This window comes from Camelus dromedarius, chromosome 2, assembly GCF_036321535.1.
Source record: "Camelus dromedarius isolate mCamDro1 chromosome 2, mCamDro1.pat, whole genome shotgun sequence".
In the NCBI taxonomy this organism is placed as follows: domain Eukaryota; kingdom Metazoa; phylum Chordata; class Mammalia; order Artiodactyla; family Camelidae; genus Camelus; species Camelus dromedarius.
The window spans coordinates 95,343,614-95,358,158 of record NC_087437.1 but is presented as its reverse complement, the minus strand read 5'-3'; the positions used below and the strand labels follow the sequence as shown (position 1 = coordinate 95,358,158).

The following is a 14,545-nucleotide window of genomic DNA, read 5'->3' as shown; positions in this document are numbered from 1 at the left end:
TCAGGGTATCAAGGAGATGAGGAAATAAAATGTTTTTCCACTTTCTAATCTTAAAAGACTACTTGATACTGTTTAGAAATATTTCTCAGTTTAAAAATTCATACGCTAATGATCCTATCACAAGTTACATATAATCATAATATTCTGTGTTTTCCCTGAGACTGCTAAGTTCACTACTATAGCATAATATAAAATACACACAAGATGAAATTTTTCTCTATTTAAAGCCGTTTCACAGCTACCATAATAAACAATGCTTACACTATAAAATTATCATTGACGGAGAAGTAAGCAACAGGTAGATATAATTTAACTATCTGTTGTATATGTATTTTTTTTCGTATAATGATCTCCCAAAAGCCATCTGCTTATTAAAACTGAGATCAAATATTACAACGCCAGCAACAATGACTCACTGTCCAGTGCACTTCGATTGAAGAGGAAGAAAGGATGGTCGGGTTGTGGAGGTGCAGCACAACATTTCCCAGCTCGCGCTGGACCTGCTTGTGATCCACCCCCTGACTTGTTGGGGGAACATCTGCAACAACCCAAGAAGATTGTGTCAGACCCGAGACAACGTTACTGACGTGAATGAAAACATGGTGAAACAGCCCTTTCCTTCATAGCAAACCTCAGAAAAGAAGAATCATTCCAACTGCGAAGCCAGCCTGTGATGCAGAATAAAAGAGGAACAACTTAACATTTTTACTTGGATCAGGAGGACAGGACATACAGAGAGAGGGCATGTAGAAGGCAAAAAGGAGCAGGAGGCAAAGATAACAATGGCAAGCAGCAGTGTTTGAGGGCTCCTCCCATCATGTAAGGGTCACTTTCTTGCCAAGAATGAGGAGCCTAGGACAGTCCCCTCTGCGTTTGTTGCATGACCTTCCGTAGTTATCCTGACCATGCAAGAAAGAAAAGAGCCCGGATTTTCAGCACAGTAGGTGGGTAATGAAGAGAATGGAAATGCATAAGGAATAAACAAGCACAAAATAAATTAGACACTTCTCATCTTATAGGATGAACCTGGGTATCTTCCCAAATAAGATGTATGATGTTAGTGGTTATGATGAGGGATACAGAAAACATCAACAGAATAGAATGGAATAGAAGAGAACAAAATAAGATGAGAAAAGAGTACTTAATACCTACGTAACAGATGGTTTGTCTGAGTTGAGTTACTACAGCGCCAGCAAAGGTTCAATTAAGAGTTTTAAATCTCAAGAACACCAGTATTTTTAGAAAGGAGACCAAGAACATAGTAAGCATTAAACTGTTACTAGAGGTCATTTAAGTTGCACTTCTTTTCCCAAGGAGGGGTTTTGTTAAACTTACTACAAAGTCTGCACTTGATAAAAATTGCTCATTTCTAAGAGATTTTCTAAATACAGATACTTTGCTTGGTTTACAATAGAAAAGGAGGACACAGGATGAACAAGAGAAGAAAATTAAAAATTTGCTTTACATCCAGAATTCTCCTTCCCAGAGTACTGTATCTTGGCACATATATTCTAGACTATTTACCATCCCGTGAGCAACAGAAACGAGAACTTTAGTTTTCCGAATGATTAAATACCTTCAAAGAACTGAGTTTGGATAGAAAACAAAAACATGAATATTTAAAATGAGATCAGTAAATACCTTTGATGGGGCCCATAGGCAAATAAATGAAAGAGATGACAGATTCGGACTGCTTTTCAAGACTAAGATGTAATAACCTTGACTGTCTATATACTGAGCCTATAAAAATCAACCTATAAACAAGCAAAACAAGAAAAACTGAGATAATTTTGGCTTCTCTCACTTATTATCATACCTTAGGAATTGCTTCGGCTAATACTGGCCCCCGGGCTGCCTACCGTCACACCCTAGAGATGGATAGCACTCGGCTTCCCATCTCAGGCTTACTCCTTTCCTCCTGGTCTCCATCGCTGCTCTAACTTCAGCTATCGTCCATCTCTAGGGTAAGAGTGAAGTGCTTGGAATAAAACAGACTAGGCAACTCCCCAACTCAGCAACCTGACAGCCATGTAACTGTGGGAAGATGTCTTAACCTCACGATTTTTCTGTTTCCCCATTTGTCAAATGGCAATATCCATGGAAGCTACTTCTGAGGATTTGGGGGAGAGCTGCATTTTGTAAGGCATGTAAAGTCCTTTTATTAAAGGTAGGGATTGGGTCAACCTTTGTGAACCTAGACCACCTTAGCACAGTGCCACACATACAGAACGGCACAAACGTTAGTTGAGACAATGTGATTTACTGTATGGAAAACACACACATATTATATTCGCTTCTAAACATGTTATCATATGTAAGTTTCCATCCTCAGGGAATCATCTGCCTTTCAGGAGGTATCTTCAAACCTGTAAGTAACCACTTTAAAAGGTAATTACTATAATTTGCATTGCAATCTCTGATTTCTCTGGTTGGGTAAACTTGCCAGTTCATCCCTTCATGAAAATTACTGAATTCTCTTGCCTCGTGTAACTATTTTGGCGATAGAATATTGTTTTAGAAAACTTCCCATCGTAGAGAGAAAGGGAAAGTAACATCTAATCACGCCACATTGAGATGTTTTTTCATTGGCGCCTTTGTTGTTCTTGTTTTCCCTCTTCTGAAAGAAAGAAATGTATTGTAATGTAAAACGTCTTCAGAATTAAACTTGGTGAAAATCTCAGACATGATTCCATTCAACTGCTACCCCAGCATGGGAGCTCTCTATACACAGTCTCTGAGGGGAAGGTTCTCCAGCCCCAGTTCATTATTTACACTAGCTGGCCTCTCACTGTCTAGACTTTACGTATTCTGTACATTCTGTGTTTGTGTACATATTCTTTAAAAGACAGGGCTCAAGAGTGCTGCCTAGGTCTGTTTCTGTTTTGTAAATAAGTTCATTTGTCTTTTTCTTAAATTCCACATATAAGTGATATTACACGGTATTTTTCTTTCTCTTTCTGGCTTATTTCACTTAGAATGACAATCTCCAGGTCCACCCATGTTGCTGCAAATGGTATTATTTTATTGTTTTTTAAAGGGCTAAATTGGGAATTCGAGATTTGCAGATAGTAACTACTATATATAAAATAGATAAGCAACAAGTTTCTACTGTATAGCACAGGGAAATATATTCAATATCTTATACTAACATATAATGAAAAAGAATATGAGAACGAATATATGTATGTGTATGTCTGACTGAACTATTATGCTGTACACCAGAAATTGACACAACATTGTAAACTGACTATACTTCAATAAAAAAAAAAAAAGAATGCTGCATGGACAGAACGTGGATAAAGAATAATAGTAACAAAGGCAACAACCACCCCCATCTCGGCAATGTCCACCCTCCCCCCTACTTGCTAGCTGCTCATGTCATCTCCCTTACATTACCAAATCTTATATTTGGGAAAGTACATTTTTAAAAAATATTAATATTCATTCACTTGTTTTTTTTTTTGATGGAGCTACTGGGAACTGAACTTAGGACCTTGTGCATGCTGAGCATGCACTCTACCACTGAGCTATACCCTTCCCTCTCACCCTGAAAGTACATTTTGATTGCCCTGTGAAGGGATCCAACTCCAGCTGTGACATATGGGCCTACCTTACTCTGACCTGGAAACCATGCTCTGGATCTGTGCAACTCTACCTTATGACCTGCTCATTCACAGGAATCTCTACTTGGGGACAATTTTTTTACAGCCATGTTGCAGAAGTAGTTAGAGAAATTATGCCTGTTCCCTTGTGAATTAGTTACCGACAAGTCTTTGTTGAGTTCCCTCCACCCCTGGCTTTTCTCTTAACTTACACATTCTGTACCCTTCAACCGAATTTCCCCAGGTTCCTGCTATGGCCATAATAGCTTGACTATCAGCTGGGCTTCACCTGTCCCAGAAGCAGTCTGGACAATATACAGAAACAACCTAAATGTCTATCAGCAGATGACTGGATAAAGAAGATGTGGTATATATATAATATTCCATTGTGTATATATATATATATATATATAATGGAATATTACTCAGCCATAGAAAGAATGAAATAATCCCATTTGCAGCAACATGGATGGTCCTAGAGATTATCATATTAAGTGAAGTAAGTCAGAAAGAGAAAGACAAATATCATATATCACTTACATGTGGAATCTAAAAAAATGACACAAATTCTATTTACAAACCAAAAACAGACTCATGGACATAGAGAACAAACTATGGTTATGAAAGGGGAAAGGGTGAGGAGGGATAAATTAGGGTCTGGGGATTAACAGACACACATTACTACATATAAAATAGATAAAACAACAAGGACCTACTGCATAGCACAGGGAACTATATTCAATTTCTTGTGATAACATACAATAGAAAAGAATCTGAAAAAATATATACATGTATAACTGAATCACTTTGCTGTACATCTGCAACTAACACTGTAAATCAATGACACTCCAATATAAACTTAAAAAAAAAAAGCAGTCTAGTCTAGCAATTAAATCTGCCTCCATGTTAACTTCCACTCATCAGTCTTGTTTTGGTGCCTGGAGTTAGAGTAAGCATACTTTTCTCACATGATAGTCTCTTAAAATATTAAGGGAAAAAAACCCAGAGCCTAGTCTAACTTTATTATTTTGGGGATTATATATGCCAAGTCCTTGGATTTCTTTTCCAAGGATGTGATTTTCAGCCTTCAGTGCAGCCCCACAAACTCTCCTCACTGTCCTCCTCTGAAAAGTTTACCTGAAAATGTAGTGGTCAAAAAAGAACATGTTACTCCATTTGTGATCTGACCAGTTCTGATTTTGATTTGCATATAATTCTGCGAATGCCAGCTGAGACTAAATCTGTAATTTTGGCAACTACTCACTCAATTGGCTCAGACAGTTGTTCTAATTGACTTCCATCACTGATGTCGGCCTGCCCCCACCACCCTGACACACGCTCACATGTGCTCCCTTTAAGCCCAGTATCCTCAGCCTATCCTTCTACAGCTAATTTTTAAAACCCAAGTTCAAGTACCAAACTTTGAAATTTGCTCCATTAATTTTAATCTTGTTAGTGCTGGCCCACCATTCCAGTCTGTCTGGATATATTTAAGTCTGAGTCTCTTATTCAGCACACTAGCTATGTTCTTCAAATTTTACGAACTTCCCTTATTTTTCGTCTAGACTCTGAAATAAATACAAGTCCAATAACAAAGTCTTCTGGCATAAAATAGAAAAGAAATATGAGTCCTGTAGGTTTATAAATTGGTTAGTTAATTTCATCCTTGTCCAATCCTGTGGAGTAGGTATTTTTAGCCCCATTATACAGGCGAGGAAACTGAAGCTCAGGACTAAGGAACTGAGATGAAAAATTCTTTGATTTCAAAATTATATGCCTGTTTCATTGTTTCTACTCTCCCAATTGACATGGGTTCATTTCATGTAGGTTGTTCTACTGTCTCTTCATGTACAAGGATAAGTTGATTAAAATTTTAAAAGATTTAAATTAATTTTCAGATAAAATGTTAACTATCTCCTTGCTTACAGCTGAGGATGTATCTTACAAATTCATTCATGTGAGTATATGACAGAATCGCCGTTAATCAAAGACTTTAACTTAGGTCTACGGGGTAGAGACCACTGTAGTGGGGACAAAGGTTTAAGTTCACTTTACAGCTGTCATAGTTTCTGCATTCTTCACAAATGCATAGCTAATATTGAAAACCTCAAACTGCCTTAAGGCAGGATCCAAGAATATTAAAGCTACTGGTGAAGTGACTCATAATAGCAAATACAGGCATTTGGGTGTGTTGATTTCACACAGCAAGAAACAGATGTGGGCATGTTCCACAACTCAGTTTGCTTTCTCTGTGAATTCTGAAACAAAAAGTCCTTCCAAAAGCATTGCTGCTACACTCACTGGAGAAGACAAAACGTGCAATATGGCTGGCAGACCCTCTCCCAAACCAGGAAAAAAGTAATTTAAGTCTTTCAGTAATTTTGTGTACAACTTGTTCTATCACTGTAATGGAGTTACAATTTTTCCTTTGGAAACAAACAACTCAGGATAGAGACATTGGATTCTTCTGTCTGTTGAGAAACAAATCTTATATTTCTAACAGATGCAAACTACTATATATATAAAACAGATAAACAACAAAAACCTACTATATAGCACAGGAAACTATACTCAGTATCTTATAATAACCTATAATGGAAAAGAATCTGAAAAATAATAGATATATAGATATTTGGATAAGTGAATCACTTTTCTGTATACCTGAAACTAACACAACATTGTAAATCAACTTTATTCCAATAAAAATGGAATTTTATATTTCTAATTTCTAGCATCTAGAATTACCATTCTTTACTAGTACAAGGACAAGCATATTTTAATTGTAATGACAATATTTCAAAAAAAGGTAAAAGTTGATTCATATTCATCTTGTTTTCAATATATAAATTTTACTACTATTAAAGCATTAAAATAGTAGGAGGAGCAAGAGGGTGGATAGGAGATAATAATCTGTCCGTTGAAAGCTAAAAATAATTTCTATTCACAAAAGACAATAAAAAAAACAGTGTATCCAGAAAGTAGTTCAAGTGAAAAAATTTCCAATTTCAAATGTTTTTAGAAGCAGCTTAAATATGTTCATTTTTCCTTTTATCTGTTTCACCCAGCTTTTGACGAAAATATACATGATTTCCATTTAAAAGTTTAATATATCAAGGCCCACATAATTGGCAAGGAAAGACAGGCCAAACAACATACCGACCTAAATTATGTTTTTTCCATGCTTTGTAAGAGGTTGACTGGACAGAGGGATTAAGAATAAGTTCATCCGATGACTATCTCTTACATTTGTGTGATTTCCAGACAGTATTACTTGACTATGGTTGTAATATTCAAAACTCATCCAGAAGGTCATGAGTATTAAACTCAACATAAATAAAACTACTCAATTTTAAATACAATTATGTGATTAAGATTTTACACCGACACAATAATCATATTTAAAAATCAAGAAATTGAATATAACACAAAAATATTTGCATACTATTTTTCCTCATTGGATTTGTGATTTTATAAAATGAGAAACATTTCTCTGTTATTAATCTAGTCTTGGAGTGCTTAGTCCAGAAAAATAAGAAAGTTTGCAGATACTGTGTATTAAAAATTAAGAGCAACTTGGACAGCAGATTTATGTTAAATATGCAATCCTAGAATGTAGTACAAAAGATTTACCTGTAAAATTAAAACATCTAAAGATAAGTAGGTGTCACAAGGTTGAGTAAATCAAGATTTACCTTGTGTTTTCACTGGATCTGATATCTGGCTTGGATCACTAATTCCATATGCATTTGCTGCCCTCACAAGGAAAAGGTAAATTGCATTAGGTTTGAGTCCTTTAACGGCAAATGTTTCCATTTTCACATTCTCTGCTACAGTCTGCCAGCTGCTACCAGATGCATGGCTAAGGACAGAGACACAAGTTAGAACGTGCATGTTTAATGGTAAATTAAAAAAAAAAAAAGAACAACAACTAGGAAACATCATCTTCGCTCTACCTGAAGGCTTCTATAATATAAGACGTTGGGGTTGCACCTGAATTCAAATTTGGTTGCCATGACAATGTTACTGTATTTCTGCTGACATCTGTAACTTCAGGTTTTGAGGGGGCGCTAGGGATTAAATTTGGGTCGGTGGGTCTTGGAGGCTGAACTGGAACTCCAAATTCTAACAGAAAGGAAAAAGATGAAAGATGTTTATTTACACATATACAGATAAGTACATGAATGCAGATAACGTATCCATACACCTACTCAGGCATCAGGACATCTGCTTCATCTTTTTGCCAGTAGGTAAACAACTATATTTCAAGCTTTGTTTTAAGGTGAAATGCTGTCTAATTTACCTTGGACTTCAATGTAAGCGCTCCATGTTGCCTCACCACTGGGGGTCGATGCAATGCAGGTATACCGACCAGTGTCACCCAGCTGAGAAGACAGACGGAAAATAAACATTTGGAACAATCAAGAGCTCACTGGGCTGGAAAAGCAATTCTAGTTTTGTATATGGCCCATGAATATGGATAACTGCATTAAAATGCACTAGACAGAAACTTACTCTCAATTTGTTTTTACTGAACGTGAAGTAAATTATTGCTTGAAGACAGAAGACAAAAAAGGCTATTCTAATTGTATAATAAAAATATAATATTTAAATGCATTAACGTGTCACCATTTTCAGTTTTGGAGGCAGTACACAATGAGGTATATAAGTTAAAAATCAAAGGGTTAATCTTTATTACTAGTTTATACTTTATATTTAATAAGTCACATAATAAGTTTAATAAAGTTTAGCCAATGCCTATTCTTGCTATTTATATTTTATCTGAGTTACACCCATATGGATATTGGAGATAGATATTTATAGAAAACAGATTGACAAAAACTGATTTCTTCTTAAAGCATTCACTTTTTTTCCCCATTTTATTTTTTTAACCTGTAACTTAAGACAGTTTAATAAGTATAAAGTCAAACCCCAGCTGGAATAATGCCCTTTCTTTCCTTAGAAAGACTGACTGCCAGAAAACAAACACAGATCATATGTTCAACATTAAAATCACCACTAGCATAATGAACCCATATACCTTTGCTTAAGGTAATAACTCTATCATAAAGTAAAGTTGGATAAAGCAAGAATGCTGTCATCTTGCTCTGGCAATTGTAATAACAAAGTCACAATCGTTGTCACAAAAAAAGTACAACATATTAAATTTTGTGGCACATAAAATGAACTGCTATGTTGATCCAAAACTCCAAAGAAGCCGCCCACAATAGGCAGTAAAGCAATTGAAATTTATGTTTATTGCTGTCAAGGCTATTCTTTCATATGTCTCATAAGCTTGTCTGATCTTGACCTAGAATGAAAAAGAAAAATCAAAACAAAACAACACAGTCCTGAAAGAACAGGTATGGGATGTGAGGCCCTGGGAAGGTAACTCCGTAAATTGTTCCCACAAACCTGAGGCCTTTCATCATTTAGCAATCTGATTTGAAATGTACATTCAATGTGTACATTGCTTTATAGTTTTTGTTTGCATGCATAGTATTCTGTAACTGCAAAATGCTGAACCAGATATTCACAGTAGAAGAACTGTCCAAGTACACTGCACCTAATATGGTACTGGAAAATGTCTTTGAAAAATGCTTTATGGGATGAAAGCATCATATCACTAGTTGGGAGGGGTTTTTTTTCTTTTTCTCCTGCAAATCCTCACCTTTTTCTCCTCCATATAAAACCTTAAATTAATTGCCATGGGCTAAATTATGAGAAAGCCATCTTAAATGCATAGTGAAATGTCTGAAAAAATAAAGCATCAAATTAAAAATATATTAATACTGTTATTAGTATTTCATTGATTCTAAAATTTGAGACTTCAACACTAGTTGCTGGAGACAAAACCGAAGTGGAACAAAATGGAAAATCCAGGGTGTCTTTGCAATTTACCTTCGCATATCGGATCTGCAGTACTCCAGTCTCCAGCTGTTTGATTCGAGAATCTTGGGTTGAAACGAGGACTCCGTCCTTTCTCCACAGAATTGTGGGCACTGGACTGCCTGTGGCCACACAGCTGAGCACTAAAGTACCATCCACTGCTACAGTCTGATTCACAGGACCTTGTCGAATGACTGGGGGAGGTCGGTCTGCAATCACTGCCAGGAGGAACAACAGGAAAAAGATTTCTGCAACTGGAAGCAATTTTCTAATCATCCAAGCAACAGCAGTCGCTCTAGGCTTTGAAACAAACTAATTAAACAAGTAATTGATGTAGGAGACATGCACTATTCAGAATGCATTTCTGTGATGTACTGATTCAGAATATTAAAATGAGACACCATGTACTCCTTTCACATGGCCAACCACTGACTAGGCTTGCTGCATTGTCAAGGGACCTATTTAACTGAAGAGTCCAGAGGCTAAATAAGGACTGTGGATGGTGACGTAGATGCACAGCGGTGAGAAGCTGAATGTTGTACTTTTTCATCTTTAAACTATGTAAAATACAAGACACAACAAAAAGACCATTTATCCCAAGGAAACCTATGAGACAAATTTTCATAAATGAACCAAAGCCAACTTGGTAATCGTTCTGTGTCCAACAGAAAAAAATAATGGTATATCACCATGTTTGACAATTTCATATTCAAAAAGTGCTTTGGACTTTGATAACTGACAAATCAATACAATTAAGCTCTTTTTACCTTGGAATTTTTTCTATTAAATGAATACATAGTTAAAATTTCCCAAGCCAAATGAATTCAGAGAAATTGGAAAACTGTCCAAATATATTGTTGGTAGGCTAATCCAAAACTGTAACTCAAGCTGATATCCTAGCCCAGGGAATATCACACTTCCATATCAGAATTATAGGACTGGGAAGACACTTCTGCTAATTCTATTAAATTAATAGTTTTAATGTCCTATGAAAGGAAACAATGGGAGGCATTTCTATAACGTATAAAAATTATTCTTATTATTATACAAAAAAAAAATCTAAAAACTTTATCTGAGATAATAAAGTCATAATCTAAGGGAAAATCCAAAACGATTGTAGTGGAACTACAATAAATCCTGCATTAGAGAGATGTTCTGAGCCCCTGACCTGGGCAATTTAGGTGAAATTCCTTAAGTAGTTTTTTAAATGAATGAACACTAAAAATAAAAGTTAATTTTTCATTATTAAACTTAAAAATTCTGAATATCAGTTAACAATTTATTAAGTCACAAATATTCAAAAGACAAATCTAAGAAGTTGCCTGATTAAAGAAAACTGGTTGCCAGAGTAACTACATTTTGGATGCAACCGTTTGCAAAGCTGGATGTGTCATGTTCAAAGTCTTATGCACCAAAGATTTTTTACAAGCTGGAGTCACACTTCCATTTGTCCCTCATTTTTCATGCAGTAATTATTAGTTTGGGGCATTCAATCTCAGAAAAATGAGAAAGCAGAGAGTGAAATCAGTAACTGTGCATTTTCACGCCGCTCCTCCAGTTCCCTTCCACCCTTGGTTGCTGGTGTGAAATCTGTTAATACTGGAGGCTGAGGGCATATTAGAAGGCTGGAGCTTGAAACTTGGCAGGAGTGTTTTAGATACTCCACGGATGAAAAAATATAAGCCAATAATTCCTTTGCTTAGACTTGTTTAATCTTTTCTACATTATCTGTTGAGATTGGCTACAATCAAATTAGAGGCCCCTCCTGGTAAGCATGAAAAAATAATGATAGTATTTTATTGCATTGGGGTTTTTATAAGAATCTGCCACCTGTGTTCCCTTGATTATAAGAATAAATAATAATTAATTAAATTAGTAACAGAGTGGTTCTCTATAACTGATTATAATGAAGTCCAGTAATGGAGAGGTTTACATTCGGTAGTCCTGTTATATTTAGAAACAATCCAACATCTGGGGATTTATTCAAGTTTCTGTATCTTTACAGTTCTTTGATGTTTACATCATATTTAGCATCATCCATACCTCCTTATCCTGTCCCAACACAGTTTAATGATGTTTCTCTGTTATTGATTTCTTCCTGGTTTACACTGGGCAGTTGACAAAAATAAAGAAAAGAGGAGTAGTGTTGATTATCAGGCTACACCATCTGTCATGTGTCTTTGGGCAAGTTCCTTAAATTATATAAGCCTCAGTGTTTTATCTGTAACATGAGGATAATAATACTTGTTCTAACCAGCTCAGGAGATTGCTATGATTTAAGTGGAATAATAAATATGAAAGTGCCTTGCTAATTGCAAAAAGCTAGACATTTATATGAATTGTGCTATCCACTTATCCTTTTCTATAAAACTATAATATGTAAGTAAGAGGAGGAAAAGTTCATAAGAGCAATTTTACATTTTTAGGTAGAGAAAATGATTAGTGTTGTTACATATTAGAATAAAATACTGATGAAATGTTTAAATTTACACAAACTAAAGTGTGTAGTACATACAGAAGTCAACCCTAAATTTAGGGTTTATGAGGAAAACTTCAAATAAAGATTCTAACATCTTACATTTGGATTATTTGAATGAATTATCAGCTAATAAAATAGGATGTGTAAGAAACAGAAATTCAGTTTAAAGAAAGTTAAATGCATGGACTTTGGAATCAGAAAGATATAGCACTGTGAAATAAAAATGTTCCACATCTGTTCCCTAATATAGAAGCCAAGAGATTCCAGTGGCTACTGAGCACCTGAGAGTGGCTGGTGTGATTGAGGAACTGAATGTGTAACTTAGTTTAATTTTAAGTAATTTTCATTCTAACTTAAATGGTCTCATGTGCCAAGTGGCTACCATATTGGACAGTGAAAACTTTTGTTTTAAATCTCATTTCTGCTAGTTTGCATCAGAGGGGTTTGGGCATAACTTTTCACCATTCTCTGCCTCAGTTTCCTCATCTGTAAAATGAGATATCAGATTTGAAATTGCTGGAAAATTCTTAATGAAAAATTCTTAGCACAGTGCCTGGCACAAAGGAGCCACTGAATAACTGTAACTTCTTATGAGTCAGCATCAGCATAGTGGTGACAGTGGTGGCGGTGGAGTCGGTATGAGCAGAGTAAAGGGTGATACGCCCCTGTTAGAGCAGAGTTTACAAAAGTTTACAGAGTTTACCTATTTCCCTCCATGTTCAATGAAAGATTTAAAGATCCTAAAATGAGGGTATATCATCAGAGGTAATTTTGTCACATCAAAAATAATGATCATGTAAAGACTATGTTAATACATATAAATATGTTTATAAAATAATTCTGCATGAAAAAAGAAGACAATTACATACACACAGACTGGTTTAAGTATGTAAAATTGACATTTATATACCAACAAACATCAGAGTTATAATCACAACTGCCATCTGTTTGCAAACATATCTCAAAAACCTATGAGTTAGGCTGTAAAATATCTCATGTCAGCAATTAGGGAACTGAAACATTGAAAGCTCGAGTGACTTGTCGAAATCAGAAAGTTAGTCATCGGAAATCATTAGTAATTGAAAGTTAAAACTCTTTCCATTGTGTATCAATAGCTTTTGAGAGATTAATGCAAGTGATTTTAAACTTTACTCATCATTTAATCATCATTAACTACTTTTCCTTACATTCTAGCAATAAAGAGAAGAAACATTTTCAATTAAATAGGTGATATGCACTTCTGTGTTCCTGAGTCAACTGCTCTTTGGGGTAGACCTCGGCTACAGAAAAACAACATTTCAAAGACAGCTGCTACTCTACCATACTCTGGGCCTCACGCTTTCTCCTGCCTCTGCCTTTGTTCTGTTTGCAAACAATAAAGAAAGAAGGTCAGGAAACTAAAGTCAAATAGAATTCAGAAAGCACTCTGCCTGCTACCTGTCCTCTTGATTGGACTTGATAGTATGTAAATACTGATATTGTCAGCACTCAGAATAGTACAGTTCACTTACGAAGAAGTAGTTCACAGTTGTAAGTTGTTTGTACACTATCTATGGACTCCAAAAAAATAAAACTAAACTAAAAATACAGTACCACCACAGCAAACACAAAACCACCTTAAATCTCCCCAGAGACTGTAAGATGAAATAGGACCTTTGGTGTTAGGAGTGAATTGCCTACTAGGCATGGACCCCCAATCCACAAATTTAGGGGTTTTGTTTTCATTTTAGTTTAGCAAAAGTTGATACACTTGATCTATTCTCACAAATGTAACAAACAATTCATGATAAAGCCATGTCGAAGGGCATAGAAAGTAGAAAGTTTTGCTTTCAATGATTAATTATGAGAATAGTAAGAGATAACTTGAAAATATTTTATCATAATTTATTTGGCCTTTTTCCATGTACATCTTTACATATAAGTTGCTTTATAAAGTTGCAGTTATACATATATATATATAATTCTATGTTCTTTTTCTATATATTGATTATCAAATTCATTACATGGTCTTCACAATCATCATTTAATAGCTGTAATGTATGTAAGAAATTGTAAAAACATTTTAGGTCATTCTAACTTGTTGGAGTCAAGATATTAGATATTTAATATGTATCAAAGACAGGGTTAAGAGTGTGGACTTTTGAGTGAGACAATCCTAATTTTGAATTCTGACTTAACCAAGAGCTAGCTGTTCATTCATTCCTTCTATGTTTCATCCACTTATTCAAAAAATACCTACTGAGTGTCTACCATGTGTCAGACTTTGGTGGATTTTGGGTACAAATTTAACCTAGTTGGACATATATGGGTCCGACTTTCATGGAACTCAGTGTCTAATGAATATAGAAACATAAACAGAGAAGATAGGAAAATAAAGGAAAAATCTGTGTATACATGTCAGGAGGTAGGGGCATAGAACCAATTTTTAAGGAGTTAGGGAATGCTTCTCGAAGGAAGTGAAATTTCAAGTCAGTAGAAAGAGCATGCGCAGGAGTCTTAAGACAAAGGAAAAGCCTATCCAACACAATAAAATTTGGGCATGTGAGAAACATAGTATTCAAAACCAAGCCTGTCGAGG

General features: G+C 35.4%; 1 protein-coding gene across 10 annotated transcripts in view; it reads right to left on the bottom strand.

The window, feature by feature from the left end:
- The window catches only part of ROBO1 (roundabout guidance receptor 1), a 1,016,936-nt gene that overhangs the window by 60,852 nt on the left and 941,539 nt on the right, over nt 1-14,545 (bottom strand). For all 10 annotated transcript variants that reach the window (XM_031457716.2, XM_064496419.1, XM_064496401.1 and 7 more), the window contains 5 exons: nt 9,501-9,706; nt 7,903-7,984; nt 7,556-7,724; nt 7,295-7,461; nt 417-538 (listed from right to left, as the gene is read on the bottom strand). In XM_031457716.2, the coding sequence (XP_031313576.1) occupies nt 417-538; nt 7,295-7,461; nt 7,556-7,724; nt 7,903-7,984; nt 9,501-9,706 (746 nt within the window). The remainder of the gene's footprint in view (nt 1-416; nt 539-7,294; nt 7,462-7,555; nt 7,725-7,902; nt 7,985-9,500; nt 9,707-14,545) is intronic.